The sequence below is a fragment of the Apium graveolens genome, chromosome 7, assembly GCF_009905375.1.
Source record: "Apium graveolens cultivar Ventura chromosome 7, ASM990537v1, whole genome shotgun sequence".
Classification (NCBI taxonomy): domain Eukaryota; kingdom Viridiplantae; phylum Streptophyta; class Magnoliopsida; order Apiales; family Apiaceae; genus Apium; species Apium graveolens.
The window spans coordinates 271,350,596-271,376,407 of NC_133653.1; the positions used below are offsets into that span (position 1 = coordinate 271,350,596).

Consider the following 25,812-nt stretch of genomic DNA (forward strand, 5'->3'; position numbering starts at 1 on the left):
ATTAAGTGGGCAATAGATTTGGGAGAGTTTGATCTCAAGTATAAGCCACGTACGGCTATAAAAGCCCAGGCACTAGCTGACTTCGTGGTGGAATGTACCATACCCAACCAAGAAGTCGGGGGGCAGGAAGATACCATACCTCAAGACAAGGGAGTCGACAATGGGGACAGGGGGAAGAATGACAAGGATAAAGAATATTGGGTTCTCTATTTTGATGGAGCATCAAAAACAAATTCCAGTGGAGCAGGGTTGGTTTTGCAAAGTCCTGATGGGTTCTTAATTGAGTATGCGATGAAGCTAGATTTTCCAACCACAAATAATGAGGCAAAGTATGAAGCCCTGATAGCTGGCCTTGGTCTAGCTGGGACACTTAGAGTCAAAAACTTAAAGGTCCGTGGAGACTCGAAGCTGATCATATCCCAGGTAAAGGGAGAATTTGAGGCAAGGGATGATACGATGGCTAAGTATGTCCGCCTAGTAAGGGCTGTGATGACCCAATTTAATGAGTGCCATGTTGAACACATTCCAAGGGAAGAAAATGTTAAGGCAGATGCGCTATCAAAGTTCGCTTCGTCTGAGATTGAAGAAAGTTCAGGAAGTGTGTACTTCCGTGTTTTGAAGACACGAAGCATAGATGTTAAGCTGCTGGCTCCCATAGGCTTGGGGACGTCATGGATTGATCCCATCAAGGCTCACATTCAGACCGGTTGGTTGCCAAGTGATGCAACTGAAGCACGGAAGTTAACTATTCGGGCACTAAGGTACTCTTTGATAGATGGGATTCTTTACAAAAGATCTTTCGTGGTTCCCTACTTGAGGTGTCTCAGGCCCGATGAGGCACGCTTGGCTCTTGAAGAAGTGCATGAAGGTATTTGTGGACAACACTTGGGGGGCAGGGCCTTGGCTCATAAGATAACTCGTTTAGGCTTCTATTGGCCAGAAATGATGGCCGATGCCAAAGAATATGTGAAGAAGTGTGATCGCTGTCAGAAGCATGCACCAGTTGTTAGACAACCCCCCGAGATGCTGACCTCTATCAACTCGCCTATTCCCTTTGCCATGTGGGGGATGGATATTCTAGGGCCTTTTCCTATGGCCACGGCACAAAGGAAATTTCTGATTGTAGCCATTGATTATTTCACCAAGTGGATCGAAGCCAAACCCTTGGCCAAAATCACAACTAAGCAGGTTGCACAATTCCTGTGGGAAAACATTATGTGCCGATATGGAATTCCCCGTATCCTCGTCACTGACAATGGAACACAATTCAACAATGAGGAATTCAAGAAGTATTGTGAAGAAAATGAAATTGAGTTACGATTCACCTCTGTGGCTCACCCGCAAGCCAATGGGCAAGCAGAGGTAGCAAATCGGATAATCCTGGATGGACTAAAAAAGAGGATCGAGAAGTCAAGAAATAATTGGGTGGATGAGATACTTCCAATATTATGGGCCTATAGGACTACCTGTAGAGTCACGACAGGAGCAACTCCTTTCATGTTGGCATATAGGGCAGAAGCAGTAGTTCTCGTGGAGATATCGCATTCCTCTCCAAGGATTCAGACTTTCAATGCTGTAGAAAATGATGAAGGGTAGAGGTTAGCCCTGAATCTAATTGATGAAGTGCGAGATGAGGCACATGCAAAGATAGTAGAATATCAGAAAAAGGCTTCATTCTATTACAACCTAAGGGTTAAAGAGAGATTTTTTAAACAAGGAGATCTAGTCTTGAGAAAAATAGAGGCTTCTGGTGTTGGACAGAAAGGAAAGCTTGCCCCGAATTGGGAAGGGCCGTACAGAGTCAAGAGCGTTCAGGGTAGAGGAACCTACAAGCTGGAAATTATGGAAGGTTTTGAAGTCCCGAGGACCTGGCACGCACAAAACCTGAAGGTTTACTACGTGTAAGATAGGTGAAGTACGATTCTCACTTGTCATTGACAAGTAGGTTTAAAAGCACCATGAAGCTTTGCTTGCGTAGGATTTTATATTCCAGTAGAATTTACATTGTCTAGTTATTGTTGATTAGGGTCGAACCCATGTTGTGTAAGGTTTTGGAAAACCAGACTTCATATTAAAGAGTTTGAAATTATTTCTATCTAAGGATGTTTAAAGTTCAAATGCGTATTAAGATTGTAAAGTTAAAACAGAAAGAAGAAAAGCAACATATGAAATATAACCCCGAAGGGTGACAAGTTTAGATATGAATGAAGTTCAAATAGAAGATATACAAAAAGTTAGGCCTTGGAAGGCTGAGATTCCTCAGAACCACTATCTGAAGTCTCCTCGGAAGTCTCGGTCGTTCCTTCGGACGTCTCGGTTGTCCCCTCCGAAGTCCCTGTAGAAGTTCCCTCTGCAGGAGATGCTGGCTGTTGAGGCGTTGCTTTTGGAGGCTCTTCCACCCTGGCCTTCTTAGCGACAGGCTCAAACTCCTCTTCGAAAGCATCTTCCTCCTCTCCGTCCTTGATCATAACAGCAAGCTTCTCAGTAACCCCTCCAAGTTCTGGAACCCGCACAGGGCAAGGAAAGGGAGACTGCTCAAGGACCTCGGGAAACTCATCCTGGATGGCCTCCACAGCAGCATCCCAGCCCTCTTTATAGCTAACTGGGTGAAGAAGGGCATCATGCTCCACCATCAAGTCCTTGAATTCTTGGGTGTCCATCCAGCCATCAAAGGCTTTGTCCTTCTGCGCCTTCAGAATGACATTTTCGGCCCGGGCCGTCTCTAGGTCAGAAGTGGAAGAGGCCAGTTGAGCTTCAAGGGCCTCTATTTTTTGGTTGGCCTCTTCCAACTTCTTGTTGGCATCTTCCAGGCCAACCTTCCAAGCTTTAGCTTGGTGGATTGCCCCCTGGAAATGGGCATTAGCCTGCAAGAGAAACAGCGAAAGTTCAGAAAAGAAACGTGGAAAAATAAGTAAGAAGAGCATAAGTAAAGGACGTACCGTCGCCAGAGCCTGGGCTCCAAATAGCTCATTCCCCTCTAAGTCCTGTTGAAGGACAAAATCTTGATAGTCCACCGGGGAGATGGAATGCTTAGACCATTCCTTGGACAGCGCCGTGCTGCCCACGATAGAGTCCTTGCCCCGGATCCCCCAGGCAGGTTGAAAATAGGCCCCTGGCCTCTGCTTGGTGCGCAAAACTTGGCTGGGGCCTTCCTCGCTTGGCTCCATTGCCTGAAGGAGGAACTCAGGGAAGCGATCACCAAGTCGAGGGTCTTTAAAGACCTTCCCAGCCCTCTTCATCCTGGTTGTCTCTAGGTCCTTCGGCTTGGTAGCCTCCTCAATCTTCTCAGCCACTGCAACAAACAAAGTCAGTTGAAAATCAATGAAATAAAAGTGCAGGAAATAAAGGAGATAAGAAAGGGAACTTACTTTTCTTATTAACGGGCGAAAGGCCGCGTTCTACCAGGACGGTCTCCCGGATAAGGTCCCAACAATGGGAAGTGCCGTTGTCTTGCGTAAGGAGGTTGAAACCTCTAGCCTCCTCCTCAGACAAAGTTATGTCATTTGGGCTCCCGTCCACGGCCAGCCCAAAGGATGATCGAAACAGGGAGCCCCAATCTCCACCTTCCCAAATAACAAACAAAAAATCTTTCTTCCAACCCAAGTTGTTGTCAGGGATGGACTTCCCATTCACGATATGGGGGATAGTGGTGCGCTGGTTGATAGAAACCCAACCCGGACTTTTATCAGGGCTGTTTTTGAACTGAAAAATCTTCCTGAAGACAGCAACAGATGTGGGGACGTTGTGCTTGGCGCATTGCGACAGATAGCACATAATCAACCTCCAGGAATTAGGGAAAAATCCCAGAAAATTAGGGAAAAATCCCAGAAAATTAGGGAAAATCCCAGAAAATTAGGGAAAAATCCCAGAAAATTAGGGAAAAATTCCAGAAAATTAGGGAAAATCCCAGAAAATTAGGGAAAAATCCAGAAAATAAGGAAAAAATCCCGGAAATAAGGGAAAAATTCCTGGAAATTAAGATAATTCCTGAATAAAAGGAAAAATTCATTGTAAATGTTTAGGTCGCTCCACACTTTACGGAAAAACGAAACCCTGTAAGGGAACGAATAGACTTAACTTCTGCGAAACCTAATCAATGTTTCCCAAAAGTTGGGGGGCAAATGATAGGGATAAATAAATTATGCTTGTATAATACTGCATTAATTGTACAAGTTGTGGGCTGCTAGGCCCAATAAAAAGATATATGATACTCAGACCAGAAAGGTTAAGCCTGATGGACCAGATCAGGCCTGATGGAATAAAAAAGGCCCAAAAGCCCTGATTATTAATTAATTTCGTAATTAATTAATAAGGGATAAATCAGATGTTGAAAAGAGTCCCGATAAGGATATAAATCCTTGGAGATTAGCCTCAAGGGGACCTAAAAGGATAAGGAATCAGTTTCCTACTATCTAGGACTCCAAAATCCATTCTAATTATGAGACTTGCCCACCAAGTCTCCTATACCAAGTCCAATTCAAGGACTCCCAACATCTATATAAGGGGTCTCACCCCCACCAATCAGAACTACATTTTTTGGCTTGATTCTCTAATTCACAGAGATACGTAGGCATCTCGTAAAGGCAGATTGAGTCACGAAACACGAGAGCAGCCATTAAAGGCCTTGAGCTCCCGAATCTTAGTATTAAATACAGCAAGTAATAACCTTAGTTTTTTATCCATAACAGATTACTTTATTTTTGATGACTTTAATTGATGCAAGATTGTATTCCGAAAATAAATCTTAAAAAAATAGCATGAAAATTTAAAATTTAAATAGCATGTAGTCTTGTGTTTGCACATGATACCATATGAACAATGTTGACCAAATATACAATACAACCTGAATCTGAATCTGAAAACATGACTTTAACCTTTGCAATCACAATGAACATATTTGAAAATTTATTTATTATAACAAATTAACTTTAACAATCTCTTATTACAAGACTTTTAGGTAGGGCTGTTAAAAAAATTCGAAAAATCCGATATTCGTCCGAAAAATCTGCATCCGTATCCGAGAAAAAGCGGATATTATCCGTATCCGAGAAAAAGTGGATATTATCTGTATCCGAAGTCGGGATATTCGAATCTTAAACTAAATACATATATGATATTTAAATTATATAAATATATAATTGTATATAATTTAAAATTTAATTTTTTAGTTTATAGTGTGTGTAAATGTATTAAATAATATATTTATACAAATTTTATATAATTGTACACATATTTTATACATATATACATATATTATTTGTATTTAATTATAGAAAATGTTCTATAATCATCGTTAAAACGGTAGGGGCAACAAAAAATTTAAAAAATCCGATATTCGTCCGAAATATCTGCATTCGTATCCGAAAAAAACGGATATAATCCGTATCCAAAATAAAACGGATATTATCTATATTCGAATCCGATGATTGCGGATATGGATACAAATATAGGCATATCCGTATCTGAATTATCCGTTTGACAGTACCATACTTTTAGGATGGAACTAGACAGTTAGTATTGGATCATACTAACTGAACTCACTTCAGTTCTAGTGGAAACTGTAGACAATAATCAGTTAGGGGCTTCTGCATCCAGGTATGATAATTTGAATCATAGTCGGGTTGAACAAGAATCGAAACTCATCCAAGTATGATAATTTGAATCATAGTCGGGCTGAACAAGAATCGAAACTGAAACTGCGCTTCCTGGAAAAAACAAATTTCATCCGTAAATAATACTCCCTCAATCCCACTCAATTATTATCGTTTCTGAGTTACTGTCTGACACGCATTTTAAGACGGATATAAAGTATAGTTCTATAATTTTTTTTTTAAATTTCTTTTTCTGAATAAAAAAGGGTTAAATATCAAGTAGCTCACTTCCTGCGTCCAAATATATCAAGTGAGTCATTTATTACAAAACTGACTCAAATGAGTCGCTCATTTGAAAAAATTGTATAAAAAATATCACTTTATCGTTAATCAAAATTTTTAAAAGTATTATATATTGAGTTTCGCGCTTTTTTTATAAATGATATTACATCCAAATAAAATATTCTGAGTTCTAGTATTTTAGATAATATTTTTAAATTTTTAAAAATTTATCTACTATTTATTTTTAATTAAAATCAAATAAAACAATCAAAAAATTAAAAATAAATAGTTGATAAAATTTTAAAAATCTAACAATATTATCTAAAATAGTAGAACTCGGAACCTTTCATTTGGATATAATATCATTCATTAATGATAGCCTATATTAATACATGCCCAATAACATAGGCCCAGGGCCCAATAAAAAGAGCCCAGAAAGTACTCAGTTTTAACCATGAAGAGCCCAGGACGCGTGGCAACATCACCACCGTCCAGGTATCCCGGATCCAGAATATTCCTACGGTCCGGATTCGATAGTACTCTGACGCATCCCAGGCGTCCACATGCCCTACAGTCCAAAAGGCACACCTACGGTCCAGATTAAAAAGTACAAACCCCTAAACCCTAGTGAGAGGCCTATAAAAGGCAAGACAAAATGAAGGTTACAAGTTACAATCTCTCTCACATATACTTACACACACGTACACACCATAAAAACACTCGCATAATTCCCGTTTTGCCTCTTTACTCCTTCAAAACCCTCTCTCATTCTCACATCGGAGGTGTCGCGGGAACCCCACCCAGAAAATCAAAGTTGGCAGAGGCCTGGAAACCACCTTCCGAAGACAGCTTATTGATCTATTGGAAGAATACGCTGATGTATTCGCCTGGACCCCGGAAGACATGCCGGGGATTGATGAATCTGTGGCAATGCACAACCTGGATGTCGACCCAAAACAAAAACCAATCAAGCAAAAAAGAAGAAACTTTGCCCCGAAAAGGCAGTAGGCAATCGATCAAGAGGTTGAAAAATTGTTGAAGGCAGTTATCATCTGTGAAATTAAGTATCCGGATTGGCTAGCAAATATGCTACTAGTCAAGAAGCCCAATGGAAAATGGCGAATGTGCGTCGATTGCACCAGTCTCAATTCGGCGTGTCCTAAAGACTCCTATCCCTTACCCAACATTGATCAGTTGATAGACGCAACTTCGGGCCATGTTATGCTAAGCTTCATAGACGCTTCCTTTTCTTCTAAGTTGGAGAGTTGATTGACTGCTTCCTGGAATCTCTTGATAAATTCGGGGAGGGACTCCTTGCTTCTCTGCTGGATTGTCTTCAAATGACACATTTGCAGCTCGTTCATCCGGTTTGCTCTGAACCTTTTCAAAAATATCTCGCAGAAGTCTTTCCAGGAGTCCACACTCCAGGATGGAATGCGGCTGAACCATTTCTGAGCTCCCCCCTTTAGTGTTGACGCGAAAAATCGGCACCTGATTAGGTCACTATAATCATAAATATTGGAGATTTGCTCGAAATAGTTCAAATGCTCCTCGGGGTCGGCTAACCCATCGAAAGAGTCAAAATTGAAGTGTTTGAGCCCTGATTCTCTGGGGGTAGATTCCAACTTTTTAGTGAACGGGGTAGCTGCCGCACCCACTTCCATATCGCCTTCTACTTTTCTTTTGAGATCCCGAAGGGCCCGAGCCATTTGTTCTTGCTTAGACTCCTTTTCAGGCTCCGAATCGGAAGAAACATGAATTCAGTGTGCCTTTCTTTTTAGCTTTGCCTCCTCTTCCCGGATTCGCTTTTCGATAGCTTCTTGGGCTTTGGCTTCTTCTTCTTTCTGGATTCTCTCTCGGAGGGTAGCTCTCTTTATTTCATCCCTGGCATCCTCTGATGGTTTCTTCAAATTTTTTGCAATCCGATCAAAGACGGATCCCCGGGATTCTCCGGACCGTTCTCGCTGATCCCCTGGGTGGGTCTCAGGTTCAGCATTATGCTTTTCCTTCCACAGGTCCATCGCAACCTGTATCTGATCTAGGGTCATGTTTCCCCAGGGGTTGGCGGAAATTCCAGTATGCTTGTGGGCAGCTCTCTCGATGACTAGTCTCTGGTCCTCTAGTTGGAGGTTTTGAGAGGGAGTCTGGGTTATGGGGGGCCCTTCATCCACATCTTCCATATCCCCGTCCCTGGGTTGGGGCGGAGGTGGAAAGAAAGAAGTAGAAACAGCCGTTTTGTTATTTCTTGTAGTCATGGTTATTCGACAATACCACAAATTTACAGTAATATAATTCGTAAAAAACAGATCTAAGAGATTGGGAGTGGCGTTCTTACTGAGGGGTGTTATTCTGAGTTGCTGGGTAGGGTAGGAGTTGCGGATATGAACACCACTGGTGGGAGGTTCGACCCCTCCTTCTAGCGCTAATGATAATCCCAGTTCGCCCTGGGGCCTTCTCCTTGCTTGGCCCGGACTCAAGCTCCGTTTTGGCAGAAATAACGGCGGCGTGTGGTGTAGCTGTAGGGTGGGAACCAACAAAACAGAACCGGAGGGGGTGGCGTCCCCGCGGCACCTCCGGTGTGAGAATGAGAGAGGGTTTTGAAGGAGTAAAGGGGCGAAACGGGAATTATGCGAGTGTTTTTATGGTGTGTACGTGTGTGTATGTAAGTATACGTGAGAGAGATTGTAACCTGTAACCTTCCTTTTGTCCTGCCTTTTATAGGTCTCTCACTAGGGTTTAGGGGTTTGTACCTTTTAATCTGGACCGTAGGTGTGCCTTTTGGACTGTAGGGCATGTGGACGCCTGGGATACGTCAGAGTACTATCGAATCCGGACCGTAGGAATGTTCTGGATCCGGGGTACCTGGACGGTGGTGATGTTGTCACGCGTCCTGTGCTCTTCAAGGTTAAAACTGAGTACTTCATGGGCTCTTCTTATTAGGCCCAGAGCCTCTGTTATTGGGCCTGTATTAATATAGGCTATCACATGTTTTATTTTGATTTTACAGAATCTATTGGCAATTTTCAGGGATGTAATCTCAACTTTTTTTTAATCTATTACGGACTATATTTTCATTTTGCTCTTACTAATTAGCAGGGGTGAGCAAAAATTTACATAACTGTCCAAACCAACTGTTTCAAACCGCTCAAACCGAAATTTTATGGTTTTATAATGGTTTGGATCGGTTATGATTTCATTTTTTTCAAAACCCGAAAATAACGCTTTGGTTTGAATTTGTCTTTTATAGTGTCTGTTATATCCAAACCACTCGAATATATTAAAATATTTTAATTATATATTTTAAGGATACATATATTACTTGAATTATTGATATTTATAAGAAGTTGAATCCATATTATGTTAAGCACACTTGGATGTTAAATATTTAAGTTAAAAGATCCAAATTATTACATAATGAACTTGTTTAATTGATAATTTATTAACTAATTAAATTTTTTACCTAGTACATATATGCACATATTTTTCTTAACGGTTTAAACCGAAACCGCCCAACCCGAACCGTTATAATTTGGGTGGTTTGATTATATCAGTAACGGTTATGATTAACCACTAAATTTGGTTTGGATGATTATAAGCTCCAGACCCGCCCATTCCACCCGATACTCATCCCTGTTAATCAGTATGACCAAGGATATATTTTTAAATTAGAATATGAAGCAACTACTTTTTCAACAAACCGAGCATCATCTCTATGAACAAGGGAGTAAAATTTGATGGGAAAATGTTGCAAGTTTCTTGAAAGATTCTGCGGCTAATGCTCGTCTTTTCTATACTATCCGAAGAAGTCATTTTAAACAAGGCAGATAAATTTTCAATTGGCAGATAAATTCAATAAATCACTCGGAACAATTCAATATTGCATTACTTAGTAGTACTGTCAGTGTTTTATATAACAACACATTTACAAAACTGAACAATTTCACATCTCACAATTTAAACACCCGGAATTGTATAACATTATGTCAGCTCCAAATCACTCTGAGTGAGATGTCCAGTATATCAGCCCGCTGCAGAAAATTGAAATCGGTTCATATACAACATTAACCTATGTAGCGTGGCTGTTCCATAAGAAAAGGTTTCAAAGTATTATATGTAAAAGTGGGAGATCAGTTGTGAGCATTAAGGCTGTGTCGAAGCATGATCACAAACAAGCATATAAATGAATGACCCTTAATTTCCTACATGGTTTACTCTGTCCGGGTATTAAATAAATGCAGATGTCCAGTTTTCTTAACTGAACATAAAGAAAAGTTCCCCTTCACGCCATTGGGGCAAATAATTTTATAACTCTCCAAAAGTATCAGATTACCAGTGGGTAAATATGTAACAAAACAGGAACTTTTACCTAATCAGAACGAACACACATTGGAATACACCAGCAGTCCCTGTCCAAGCTGACGGGCCTGATTCCTCAAGCGCGTCTTGTATCAATAGTCCCACTGAAGCCGCCAAAGAGACAAATGAAATAACGTAGGCTAGGAAAAGCCAAAGCTTTAATCTGCAGTCAAAGAATTTGCACAAGTGAGAGCAGTGTTCTATTTCAATGTTGTGTGATGATAATTTAATGCATATAATCAAAATTGACTTTCATTTTAGAAAAGCATGTGGACACACCTAGCCTACAGATTTTATCATCTGAAATCATAAAAGTTAAAAGAAAATGAAGAACTACAAATATGCAACGCAAGCAAAGGGTTAAGATATTTTAAGATCCTTTCATAGATTTTAGATCTATTGTACAAGCACCACATTTGCACAGCACCAAGAGCACACAGGATAATTCATGCCCTAGAACATGTAAAATGAGTAGCCAATATTCAGATGCAATATGTATCCTTGTGAGTACAAGTGCTGGTAAGAAGGGGGAAGAGCAAATCGGTCGAGGGGAGTATAGAGGAGAAAAAGACAGGGCACTGAGGCTGAACACTTAACCTCTCTAAGAACATGACCTGTGATAGATCTGACAAAAACATGAAACCAAGAGAGGAAGGTAGCATTACAGAATCCAATTGCAAAAATGAACAAAATTTAACTTAATATGAGACGGATTATATGGTTCATGGTGGTAATGGTATCATTCTTGGATTTTCTTTTAGCTAGTGATGAGGTTGAAACAGGTCTGAAGCAATAGACTATATGATTCAATTAGGTTAAACATATAATTTGAGGAGAATACATGAGCTTCAATTCGACCTATACTGGACTCAAACGCCACTAAAGTGCCAGCATCAAACACAGGAAAGGATAATTAGCTAGGTCCAAGAAAAAGTCTAATTAGAATTTTTAAACAGCATTGACAAGTCAAAGCTACAAAGGTAACCAACAAAGACATATAAGAACAACAAAATGAAAAGTGAGTAGTAAAACTTTCCAGATTAGAATCAGAGTACTATATGTATCACTAGAAAAGTCGCCAGAATAGGCATATAGCACATATTTGGAGCTAAAACAGTATAAAATTTGTTCATTTTTTTGTGTAGCAGATTCTCATGTTCCTCTTCTTAATCTGCTGTCTGCATTTGAATATTCCCCAGATGCAAAGCTGATTTTCAGTGAATGCACTATCTGGGTCACCATGTGTTCTTAAGACTCTTAAGGATGGGTTGGGGGATAATTTATTTTAACAGGAGTAATGGTTCTAAACGAGTATCGTGCAGGCTAAGGACTCGGTAGACAAGATTGCCTGAAGTTGTTCAACTTAAGAAGCGAGAAATTAGATTAAGAGTAATGGTGAGGGTCAGACTTGGGGCCAATCGAGATTGGTACGTAAAAAATGTTACTTTTTCTACCGAAAGCCCCATCTAGAAAAAACACGATAATTATCAAATGCAGAGCCACATGATGTTAAATGAAAAGAAAGTACACTTTACATTTAAACATTTAGTATGAAGACAAAGTTACAGAGGATGAACTTCATAAACATGCAGAACTAAGATTACAAATATAACCTTTCTAGTGTATTTAAATATACATAAGTAACACAAACACGAGAAGTTGTGTTAGTACCAAACTACTGCAACATAAACAACAGTAACATTCGTGTAACAGAATGTCAAGTGCAGACCAGAACAAGGTCAAATATACAAACACCTTCTATTTTTTAAAAGGTACTAACTTTCGCATAGAAAAGATAACAGTAACAATTAACTCGCTAAAACTTAAACAAGATCATACCCTTCTTACTCCAATTACCAAAATCACTACATATACAATGGTACTATTCGTGTACGTTGTAACAGAAAGTTAAGTCCAGACCTAAAGGTACTAATTTCCACACAGAAATACTACTCTACTTGATCTTACCACTTTGACCCTTATTAGCCAATAATGCATAAACCCAAACCCCAAAACTCACGCTACATGCACAAAGAAAACCAAAAAATGCGAAAGTCCAAAAACTCAACAAATGTATCAGCTATAATACAACGGAAAATCGGAAACAATAGAAAGGGCTGACCTCCATTCACCATCATCGTAAGGCGAGTAATCAATATCTTCCCTCCTAACGCAATTAAACATCAAAGCTGCTAGTGACGCAAATATACCTGCCCATAAAATAAACATATAAATATACATTAACTACAGCACCAATCATTGTTTCCAAAACTACACCTAACCTGAATTATAAACAGCATAACCTTCAACCTCATCATGAATAACTGATTTTTTCGTATTTTTAATCTCGATAAATGAATCAAATTCTCCACTTCCTAGAGTAATCATTTACCAACGTTTAACACTACATGTACAAATATATACTCTAACCTAATTTATATCTAGAGAAATAAATATTCCATCAATACCAACTCAATGAACAATTATTTCCTATCACCACATAATAAAAATCAGTAATTTTAGTCTCGTTAAATAAATAAAATTCTCCGGTTCCAAACCTATTTATTTATCAAAATTTAACCGTACATAAATAATTTATGTTACCCCCTAACCTAATTAATGTCTAGATAAATGAATATTTCACTTAAGTAAATAATAACTTATTGCCGATAATAACATAATATAATTTTAATCTCGATAAATGAATAAAATTTTCCGTTCTCGAATTTATTTAACTAGACTTAAAGTAGACAAGTGTAGTACCGGGAAGATAGTGGAGAAAAGAAACGGCGACGGAGCTACAAACGACGGCGTCGACCCAGAACCACCAGCCGGCGCCGAACACAGCTCCGGCGAATCCGGGACCGAAGATGGCCCACAATTCACCTACATCCATTGCCTTTTATTACAGATCGCTTAGCGAGATATAGAGAGAGAGGGAAGAGAGAGATAGTTTTGTGTTTAGTTTGGTTTGAGAATCTGGTGTTTGGTTAATGGGGATCGGAACCTTAAACCAAGTGATAGTGTTTGGATTACTAATTTAGTGGCGGTAAATGAGAACTCCATCCCTTTTGGTGGATAAATCAAACCCCACATATCCTTGGTTTCCATTTCGTTCTCATTTTCATTAATCACATTCTTATACCCGCCATTTCCTATTCCCGATTCCCGATTCTCATTACCCGGTGCATCCAAACGCCCTAAATTCTTCTTTTACTGCTCGATAAAAGGTAAAAGGGCAGGCAGGTAATACAAGCCACAGAAAAAACAAAAACTGAAATAAATTAAAAAAAATTAACGAAATAAAACCGATCCAAAACCTAAACCAAAATAAAAGAATAATAAAATCAACAGATGTAAATGATTTAGTTTCGGTTTGATATTAAAACCGAACCAGCTATAACAATATAAATATTATATATTATAAAGAGTTATATAATCAATTTATATTCATAAAATTCATAATATCTCTAAATTTTTATAAACCGAATCGTATAAATCAAACCAGTTATAACAATATATAAATAAATATTATATATCATGAATAGGGAATTTGTAAATAAGTTTCTGCATTTACTATTAAATCGACTCAGTTCAGGTTTATATGTTTTATACCGATTTCAGTTTTAGTTCGATTATTTATTTATTTATTTATATCGATTAAAATACAAAAAAACTAACAAATTCCATTAAAGTCAAGGATGGGTTAACATTTATGCAAATTACTTAATATTCATGGACTAAATTGCAAGTTAAATGTAATTTAGTGATCCATTAACATGTTTTTAGTCTAGTAACCCACTTATAAATACGCGATGAGTTTAGATAATCTCTAAAAAACTCTTTAAACAAACTCTCAAACCAAAATATAAAGAGCATGTCAAAAAAACCCACTTTCAATAAACATTTTTAAGAACATTAAAAGACTCTTCTCACTCCTTTTTTTTAAGAGCCACTGGATAACTTTTAACTTATTTTTATTAATAAAATACTTGCATGTATATGTTTCATTTTAAACATTTATCATGTCAAATTGAAATATGAATAAAATATAATTTAAGTGGCAAAATAAAGAGTATTGTTGGAGTTGACACGATAATTGATGTCCTGATTTATTAAGAGTCATATTATTTATATTATATTTTAAGAGCTTATTAATAAACTGTGGGAATGCTCTCGGTAATATTAGAGGTTAATGGAAATTTAAGTATCCATTTTTTTAATCGTACAGAATCCGCAGCCGCTAACCTTCGGTTGCGCACCGGGTAAACCCCACATCTCATGCAATAGCATGCAAATCTCGTGAACCAAGATAACGTACTCTGCCTCACGAGACATAATCATAAATTCTTCTCTGATGGGATTCGAACCTCTAACCAAAATGATAGTTATCCGTCAGATTAAATTGAAAATTTTGATTAAATAATTGAGTAAACTGTTTTAAAATACAGATTGAATTTTGTATATTTTGAATAAATTATTTGATAAATAAATATTTCAGTTTGTTATTTGTATTTTCACCGGACATATCAACCACCATTTATTTGAGAAAACTTCTTCAAGTAGTTTTTACAAATTAGTTTATTAGGTACAAATCACTATTTTAATCCTAATTTAGTTCAAGAAAAGCCAATTTTCTCCTGTACAGCTACCTTTTGAACTTACTGCTACGATGACAAATGTTAGGTACCAGAATGTCTTACCCGCTACGTACAGTGGGTGTAGAATTTCGCTTTAGAAATTACGATAAATTTCAAGTTTTTGACGTTTTGCAATAATTTAATGTAGCAGTTGACGATTTTTCAGAAAAAAAGTTTTGTATTTAATAGTACAGTAAATAAAAGATTTGTCTTATAGATTTGGTTATAGAATAGTACAGTAATTTTATTATTTGGTTTTTGCTGTTTGTCTTCAAATAATTTTTTTTTGTAATAGGATAATATTTTTTTATAAGCTGTGGTTAATTTATTTTTAGAAATTGTGTTTATCAATACAGCAGTGAAATAAATTTCTTGTATAGAAGTAGTTGTGAAAAGTGATACCTATCACTTTATAATTGGTTTTTAAAGTTTGACTTGTGCAAGTGGGTGAAAGTTATTAAATTTGTGACGTTAAAAAACGTATAACTCCATTTACTTTTTTTTTAATTATATCAGCTTTCCTCCTTTTATGCAGATTAAGTGTTTCTTTAATTTGTCAAATACCCCCATCCCTTTCTGACTTACAGCTGTTACTCCTCAATATTGGTAAGTTTACATTTCTTCTTCTTCCAAAATCATATAATTGAAAACAGATTTGAGGCCCCTGTCAATATTTTTATTTCTTATGAATGTCAATACCCGATTTCTTTTTTTAATTGACTTGAATTCCGTCTATTTACCTTATGCCTTTGTTTGAATTAGGGAAGTAATTGAAGTGATGGATTTGACCCTCAAATTTGTGCGCCGTGTGCGATTATCCGAATGCTTATCAAATGAAATTGTAAGTATACTACTTTGTATGTTGTTGATTAATGTAATTGTAATATTTTATCTCAGATTTATCATGATTTTTGAATGTCAGTGTGTCCCTCATGAATTTTGTTTGAAATATGGTGGTCGTGTTCTGGCAACTCTTAAGATTGTTGTTCGTAATGGATATGAAATATGGGTTGATTTTGACAAAATAAATAAGAAGTTTAAGGGGTTGCGTGAATTTTACCATAACTTTCGTATAATTTCAGGTATCACTTTGTTGTTCGAATATGTGGGTAATATTGACATGAAAGTTGTGATAGTGGACATGTATGGGTCTGAGATCCAGTACCCACATGTGGTGCATGCATTGCAGAAGCAGCTCCCAAATCCCAGTATGTGATGTCTGTACTTTAAACGTTGTTATTCAGTTTTGTTTTAACTATTTTTTTCATCATTCTTCATAGTTTCTATTTATGATGGTGGTTGATCCTTTGTGAGGAATCTTGGATGGGGTGGTCCAGTCATTGATTCGGTTCTAAGTAACTTTTATGTGCCAATTTATTGTAATTTTTTCAAGTGCTGGATGAAGACTGATTTTATAACTGCGTATGTGGGCACTCGTGTTTGGGCGCTTGAAATCCATCGGAGAAGTGACAGGAAGAGAACTACAATTAATAACGGATGACGCATCTTTAGGGAAGATTTGCAACTGGAGGTTGATGATACAGTTATCCTCAATTGGCGAGATGCAAGTATTTGCAATTTTATGTTAGGATTTATGCATACACGGAAGCGTGGATTACAATTAAAACGCATAAAACTCATATAATCGCATACAAATCGTGAATAAATCGAGGGGTCGATTACTAACCTTTAAAAGTGATCCAAGAATGATGAACGGAGATCTCTAGCAGCTGCTCCTCAAGTGTGAAGCACTCCACCGGTATCTACCAAGAGATCGAAATAATGGAGGGAGGGAGAAGTTGAGAGAATTAGGGTTGCCTCCTTTTCTTTTCTTCTTGAAAATTAGGGTTGGGCTAATAGGTTATTTATAGAGAAAATTTCAGCTGAAATTTTTTCCATAAAATTATTATTATTAACCCCATGTTTTGATTAATCTCATTAATTTATTAATTAATAATTAAAACTCTTTTAATCATTAATTCTTTTTATACACTCTTTAGAAAAATAATTCTCTTAATAATTTAATTTCACAATTAAATTCTTAATTAATAATATTAAGAAAGCATCTTAATTATTATAATAAATTAAATCACATTTAATTAATTATAAAACTGCTAATCAATTATTTATATCATAAATAAATAATGACCAGCTATTATTAATTTAACTCCTCCACCAATAAATCATCCTCTTTATGGTGTGACCTTGTAGGTTCAATATTAAAGCCGGTAGTAGAAATAAATAATAATAAAACCATTTTATTATTATTCATATGAGTTCTTTAATTCATTAAATATAATTAATAAATTAATCAGATTTATTCTACATCGTGAGGGATACTTCTCAATACATCGCGACTATTCGGATAATATGAATTCACTGCTTAGAATACCAAGAACCTATTCAGTGAATAGTTACCGTACAATAAATTCCTTCTACCCTACAATGTCCCGATTAAATACAAGGCATGGATCTCGTGTCAAGCCTATCTAATTTAATCATATATTTTCCTCTTCACTATGTCTAGTTCTGTTTAATGCAAATTAGAAACTTCTTTCTAATTTCATTCACTCTGGCTAGAGATTCCTGAACTAGCATAAGTGGAATGACATAGGACAATTTATTCTTTCACTAGAAGGAGCAGATCCTTTATTGATCATTCACTATATTCGTGTACAAATTACTACACCCAGAAGAACCTTTTTTATTATCCCTGGAGACTAGAAACTAAACCAAAGTATAGTTCGGTGTACACAAGATGACCATGATGACCTCAAATCTAAGGACACTTGTACAACTATCACTATGTGAACAACTGCTGACACGTGAGTGAACTCCATCAGTTGTTCAGCTATGCGAGTCATGTTCAGTGAAATTTATTATATAATAAGCACCTACATACTAGCTATAGTGTCATCACAAAAATGTCTATGAGAACAGACGGCCAAAAGCACCAGAAAAGTTAATGATCCTAATCTACAATGTGATTTTTGCAAACTAACTGGTTATACTAAGGATACGTGCTTTGCTGTGCACTGTTATCCTGATTGACATCGTCTTCATTGACAACCTAAACCACGGCCTAAAAAATTCAACAAGAAACCTGCTGCAAATTCAGCCAATTCTGTAACTGATTCTCCTACTCCGGAAGTAAAGACCGGTGTTTCGGCATCTCCATTCACCGACTCTCAGTATCAACAGCTAATCACACTTTTGCAGCAACATTAAACTCAAGCAACCAGTGTAGCAGCAAATGCAAATGCTCTATGGATCAATGCCTCTGTCAATTCTGCATCATAATGTGCAGGTATACACTCTAAACAACTTACGTACTCAGTTGCTTACATAAATCATGTTGATCATATTCACTCTAAGAACACTTGAATTATAGATTCGGGAGCTACGCTTCATATCACACCTTATCTTGATTTGCCCCAAAATATAACCACATTTTAGTCAGATTTGTTACTTCCTAATGGAAATAAATCTTGTGTCACTCACATATGAGATGTTCTGTTACACCCTAACATCATACTGAAACATGTCTTATATGTTCCTCATTTTTAATGCAACTTACTATCTGTTCCTAAACTAACCTCAGACAATTCATGTTCTATCATTTTCTCTTCCACTAAATGTCTGTTACAGGACCATGCTGTGATGAAACAGGTAGAGACTGGTAGACTAGATGTTGGCTTGTACAAACTGCAGTCTAATAGTGATTCTTTTTAAGCTATTTGTCAAGCTACTTCTGTGACTTCTTCAAACTGGTATCTCTGGCATAGTAGACTAGGACACCCTACTTTTTCTTTACTCAAATCCATTCCTAGTCTTCATGTACAAACAGATAATGTAATTCATAACTGTGATGTTTGTCAATTTGCTAAACAATCAAGAGTACCTTTTTCTATCAAAGAGCACAATAGTACTGAGTGTTTTGATTTAATCCATTGTGATGTTTGAGGTCCCTATAGATATTTCACTCATGGTAAATGCAACTAGTTTCTCACAATTGTGGATGACTTCTCTAAATGCACCTGGTTGTATTTACTTTCTGATAAAACTCAAGTAGTTAACTTACTTACTACTTCTTGACATATGTTCAAAATTAGTTTCATAAAACAGTCAAAATCCTCAGATCTGATAATGGCAAGGAATTTGTCAACTCTGCATTACTCAGTCAGCTTATGAGTTTGGGTATTCTTCATCAAACTAGTTGTCCCTATACCCCTCAATAAAATGGCATTGCTGAGAGGAAACACTGACATTTGCTTAATGTAGCCAGGTCCCTCAAATTTCAGTCTAATGTGCCTATATCTCTGTGGGGAGATTGTATTCTCACAGCTGCTCACCTCATAAATTTATTACCTTCTGCTTTACTAGATAATAAATCACCTTATGAGATTCTTTTTAAACAACCACCACCTTATCATGATCTTAAAGCTTTTGGATGCCTCTGCTATATCACAAATTTTCACACTTATGGGGATAAATTTGCACCTAAATCTCTTAAATATGCTTTTATTGGCTATCCTTTTCACAAAAAAAGGTACAAAGTTGTTGATTTGTGTACTAAACAGTGTTACATTACAAGGGATATTGTCTTTAAAGAAGATATAATTCCATTTCAAAATATCGAGTCTCATATTCAACCTAATGATCACAGTGTATTTCCTTTATCTCCATTACATCTTATTTCTGAGACCGAACCTACTGTGTTACCATCATGTCCTCAACCTCAGTTACCTTCTCATACTGTAACTGATAATCCTGTCTTTCCACCTCTTGCTATCACTAAGCTTGTTAGATATAAAACCATTCCTTCCAGGCTGAAAGATTACACATGACTGCCCTCTCATCTAGTCTCTTCTCTTGCTGCTTCACATGCTGGTCTCCTGACAGGTAATTCATCATCTTGTACTTATCCTATTAAAAATTACATGACCTATGATGCCTTCACTCCTTCTTATTCCAAATACTTAGCAAATAATATTCAACCCATTTCATATACATATAAACAGGCTGCAACTAATCATAATTGGTTGACAGCCATGAAAATTGAGCTCAATGCTCTTGAAAGCAATAGCACTTGGGATATTTTTCCTAAACCTATGAACAAGCATATTGTTGATTGTAAATGGTTATTCAAAATTAAATACAAACCTGATGGCTCTATAGAAAGATACAAAGCTAGGTTAGTAGCAAAAGGATTTACTCAAACCTACAGGTTAGACTATTTTGCAACCTTTGCCCCAGTGGCCAAGATGACTACTGTTCGAGTTCTAATTGCTATTGCAGCTGCTCAGAACTGGTCAATTTCACAACTCGATGTTACCAATGCATTTCTGCATGGTGACCTCAGTGAAGAAGTGTTTATGAAATTACCTTCTGGATACTTACACCTGTTCACCTATTTTAGTCTGTCAAGCATCACTGATCCTAATGCCTTTGTCTGCAAATTAAGGAAGTCCCTATACGATCTTAAACAGGATCCTAAGTGCTGGTTTTCTAAATTATCTACTGCTCTCCAAGATTATTGTTTTATTCAGTCCCATGCTGATAATAGCTTATTCACCTTAGATTCTGGATCTATGTTTGTGGCTGTCTTAGAGCAAGTCCAAGAGTGTCCTAAGAGATGCCTTAAAAATATTATAAAATATGATGTCCTAGTAATTTAGGACAATATTCTCATGTATGCACTCCAACAACAATGCCTTATAATTGTGTCTTATCATTAAAATATTATTATATTTGAATTATATTTGGAGGAAATTGAAAAGATGAGAGAGAAAATATGTGTAAAAAAATAGGGAAGCAAATATTTTATTGAAAAAATTGAAATTAGGCATCCCTAGTAGAGCCTTAAAAATGAGGCATTTGATGGATGTTTTAGTATTTTAAGGCACCACTAGGACATTGTTGGAGTATCTAATTATTCAAAATGCCTCAAATTATAGTTTAGGACAATAATTTAAGGCACTATTGGACTTGCTCCTAGTATATGTAGATGACATTTTAGTCACCGGTTCCAGTCAGTCTCCTATCCAAACAGTTATCTCTTTCTTAGCTACTCAGTTCAAAATCAAGGATGTGGGACCACTTAAGTACTTTCTGGGTATAGAGGTTTCTAGGTCTTCTGCTGGAATTTATCTACATCATAGGAAATATACTCTTGATATTCTCAAAGATACTGGACTTCTAGGAGCCAAACCATCCAAGATACCAGTTGATCAAAATCACTCTCTTCATGATAATCTCATTCCAGTCCTATATGCTGAGCAAGCTACTCAATATCGAAGAATTGCAGGTCGATTGATTTACCTTACTCTCACTAGGCCTGATATCAACTATGCAGTTCAAGTGCTTTCACACTTCCTTGCTACCTGTTGCGTAAAATACTGATGTGTAAGTGTACACAATCGCAAACAAGTAATATAGTAATGAATACCATATATCGTTCTTCAAGGACTGTATATTTGTGCAAATCACAAATAATATCCAATAATTGGGTTATAGAACACAAGAATGATGTTTTTGATTTATCTAATTAAACTATTTAATAACTAGATTAACTAATTATTAATATTCTATCAAAGAGAGTTGGATGTTCAAATACGAGAAACCGAGTTAAGATAATTACTTCCCCTAATATGTTCATGTCGTAATAAAGCAGTTTAACACTACAACAAGATCACAACTCATTAGCTAGAATTCAATGGTCGTAGGTTCCTCTCGAAATCACTACAGTATAATTACTATAAAATAAACTAACATATGTCTATGCCAATTTACTCTTCAGAATTTATTTAGACACCAATTCACAAAGGTATGCATGGTCACAATATATGTCTATATCATAACAATATTATAATCAAAAGATATAAGCATGCACAATTCAAATATTGTGTCAGTTAACTATAACCCTCTCAATATTATAATTAACTCATTAACCTACTAGAGTTAATCAGACAATAGCAAATATGTATCATGATATCCATTTGAATGAATAAACTGTAAACTGCATATAATAATTCTTATCAAAACACTAACAATCCCATACTAGGGTTTCATAAAAATCCCAACTCATAAAATTTAGTTCATAATCAAGGTATCAAAATAATCCCAAGATAACCGACATAAATTCATAAGAAGAGATATAAAAAGATAAGAGAAAACAAAGCCAAATAAATGTCTCCAATGGCTGAATTCTTCTCTATTGATGGCTTCTTCTCCTTTTCCCTTGTGTGGCTAATTGTCTCTTGCCTATCTCTCTATATTAGGTCTGGTCTAATCTAATAATATATAATAAAAATCTTTTTAATGAATTAAAGCAAATATGAGGAGATTTCCCAATTAGAATTGAATTCCGCGAAAGTGGAAATTCGTAGTTAACTTGTGGGCTCTGATTCTGGGATGATTCGGCTGGATTATAAATTAAAGAACAATTCTGAATTGAAACTCTTCTCATAAGCTTTCCATGGGCTGTTGAATCGTCAGAATCGGACTTCTAAAACTCCAGATATGGCCCAAACAGTGTAGACTGCGCAGCTGGCCCATAAAATCCGATTTTTAATCAAATTAAACTCTAAATCAAATTTTGTAAACTCCAAAGCTTCCTTTATTATATCTCCTTGATACCTACAATAAAAAATTAATGTTTATTAAATAAAGATCCAAATCAATACAAAATAACTTAAATATAGGGATAATATTAGAATAAATTGCACGCTTATCACATCCCCACACATAGCATCTTGCACGTCCTCGGACAAAGAATAAAAGAAAAAGTCTAAGTCCTAAACTACTATTACCACTTTCGTAGGTGATCACGGTTGCATTTGGCATATGCAACAAGCCTTTAAACCCCTAAATAGCCTAGTGGACGAGTAAGGTCTCGGGAGGGTTTATAGAAGATATACCCACAAAATCAAATATTTTCAATCACCAAGTCTCTCAAGCATGAAACATATCATGTACTCCACACATTGTAAATCTCATTCACATAACATCCTGAAACATAAAGTGAAAGTACAAGTACTCTCACTTTAGGTAACATTAACACATAATAATCCCAGTATGCACACAATGTCTTAGTAGAAAAAAATATCATGAAATAGACATTAAAGCCGCATTCAGTAAATAAGCACGCTATGGATAGAAATCTCATATGACTCTTGATAAGTGGAATTTATATCCACTTGGAATGCTTCATATTGGTGTCTTAGACTCAAGTATGTGGTGTTTTTAATGTATTTGTGTGTTAAGTCATTGTAAGGCACTAGTTAGAAGGAGTTTTTCAATTTTTTTATGCTAATAAGAGGTCAGGAATGGAGTTTTCGGTAGATCGAACGAAGAATAGAGTACAAGGGAGGAAAATGCAGAAAAAAGAACAGAATCCAAGTGCGCCCGTGCTTGAAGCAGGGCGGTCGCACCATGTTGTCAGAGAGCCAGCGCGTCGCGCCACAGAGCTGTGGGCCCGCACCCATCAAATCCTGCAGAATCTTGTTTCTAGTACGATTCTGATATTGTGAGAGTCCAGGTCAACCAGGAGCCTATATATAAATAGAAGAAGACGTTTTTTATAACAAGGAAGCCAGGGAGAACATTGAGAAGACCAAAAGCACACGAGATGGCTAAGGAGAAGAAGATCTAGTTTCATACTTTTGTATTCTTCAATTTAGGCGATACTTTTGGATGCTTGTTTTTTATTTGTTTTAAACCCTAGTACTTATATATTCTGTCGTAGTATTCTGAACTTATTTAGTACCATATTTTCATTGGAACCCATGGTGACTATGTGTTCGATCATGAACTAATCGTTGTCATGGGGTTCTAGCGGATTTATTAATGGATTTCAATAGTTGAGTGTTCTAAATCTTTAGTGTGTGGTGATTTATGATTTCCTAGTTTGGTTGTGCTTATTCATCTTTGATGTGTAGCTAACATCTAAGATTGTTTGTTAATCTCTATTGAAGCGACAGTGAATATAGAGGTTTAGAAATTATCATGCTAGCATAGATTTATGTATGAATTGACATGCATAATTCGTAGTGTAATTTCAACCATCTTACACACCCTATGTAATCAAAATAGATAACTTGTTCTTAAACCGTTATGCTTTTAAATTCTATAGACATATAGGGTCTAAACATAATTGGTGTCTACTTAACTTCTATCTTGACTGTGGATGCTTAGTAGTAAGGTATACGTATATCGAAAGATAGCGTATACTAATTCGTGTTATCTAATTAGTTATCATCACCATCGCATACCATTGATAAAGGCATAAACTTTGAATGAAGTATTTAATGAAGTTAGAATCCCGTGTTTTATTCTCATACAAGTAAATCACTTTTTAATCTCTTAGTTAATGCATGCTAGTATAATCTCTTAAATAGTTAATCAAACCAAACTTGTTATTTGTCTTAGCTGCGAACGATAATCATACATTGTTGAATAAGTGCATAATCTGAACTTAACCTAAACCAGTCTCTGTCGGAACGAACTCGACTTAAATCTTATACTACTTGTGATCACATACGCTTGCGTGTATTTTCGTGTGTGTTTTAGTGCGAACAAGTTTTTGGCGCCGCTACCGGGAACTCGGGGTTAATTTTTAGTTTATGTGCTTGACATCAGTGGTCGTTAAAGTTCACTGACTCAGATTATTTTACTTACTACGGTTAACTTTGTTGTGTTTCAGGTACTCTAGAGAGCATGTATGCGAACACGTTCTCAGTCACGTAAGTCAATAATTGAAGAAGATAAGGAAGTTGAAGATTTGGTAGAAGAAGTTCTTGAAGAAATTGAGAAAGTTGAAGAAGAAGTGATCATTAAAATGGGAAAACCAGCAGCACCAACGAAGGCGTTGATGAATTTTTCTCAACCAAATATCAATGACATTCAATCTAGCATTGTGAGGCTAGCTATCGCAACTAATACCTTCGAGATCAAGCATGGCATGATCCAGATGGTCCAGAACTCAATTCAGTTTGGGGGTGCTCCAAGAGAAGATCCTAACATATATATTAGGGACTTCATTGAGATCTGTGACACTTTAAAGTTCAAAAATGTCTCTGAAGATGCTGTGAAATTGAGGCTTTTCCCATTCTCTCTAAGGGATAAGGCTAAGGGCTGGTTACACTCTCTACCAGCTAGTTCGATTGCTACTTGGGAAGATCTTGCTCTGAAATTCCTTACTAAATTCTTCCATATGGCAAAGACAGCTGCAATCAGGAATGCTCTTACTCAATTCGCACAGCAATCGGGTGAATCTCTATGTAAAGCTTGGGAGCGCTATAGGGAGATGCTTAGAAAGCGTCCTCATCATGGAATGCCCGACTGGATGGTGATAATTTGCTTTTATAATGGGTTGGGAGCACATTCGAGACCTATGCTCGATGCAGCATCAGGCGGAGCTCTATGGGATAAAAACTATGAGGAAGCTTATGAGCTGATCGAGATGATAGCTGCGAATGAATATCAGAACCCAATCCAGAGAATGCCACAGGAAAAGGTAGCAGGAGTTCTTGAGGTGGATACAGCTACGGCTATCACTGCTCATCTAAAGGTGATAGCTATGAAAATCGATTATCTGGCCAACTATGGAGTTAATTAGATAGTCAGTGTTTGTGAGCTATGTGCAGGTGTGCATGCGACGGAGCATTGTGCTATATCTTGTGAATCAGCTCAGTTTGTGAGCAAATTTCAGAGGCTGCAGCAGCCAGTTCCTGCCACGTACCATCATAACAACCGTAATCATCCGAACTTCAGCTGGAGTAACAATCAGAACGCAATGCAACAGCCTTACCGGCAGTTTGGAAACAAGCAATTCAATTCTCCTGATTTCCAGCAACAGTTTGCACCAAGACATCAGTTTCAGCCACAGGGGGATGCAACAACAATCTCATGGAGGTCCTGGTCCATTTTCTAATGAAAAATCT

The 25,812-nt window shown here is 36.8% G+C and overlaps 1 protein-coding gene and 1 non-coding gene across 2 annotated transcripts; both read right to left on the bottom strand.

The window, feature by feature from the left end:
• Positions 1-9,700: 9,700 nt before the first annotated feature.
• LOC141670381 (uncharacterized) lies at positions 9,701-13,303 on the bottom strand. Its single transcript, XM_074476198.1, has 4 exons — positions 12,993-13,303; positions 12,352-12,439; positions 10,240-10,392; positions 9,701-9,901 (listed from the first exon to the last, which is right to left on the bottom strand). The coding sequence occupies exons 1-4, from the start codon at positions 13,123-13,125 to the stop codon at positions 9,868-9,870; spliced, it is 408 nt and encodes a 135-aa protein (XP_074332299.1). The 5' UTR covers positions 13,126-13,303; the 3' UTR covers positions 9,701-9,867.
• Positions 13,304-25,097: 11,794 nt separating this feature from the next.
• Positions 25,098-25,204, bottom strand: LOC141675328 (small nucleolar RNA R71). Its single transcript, XR_012555986.1, has one exon. It is a non-coding gene; the product is annotated as a small nucleolar RNA R71 (small nucleolar RNA).
• Positions 25,205-25,812: the final 608 nt, after the last annotated feature.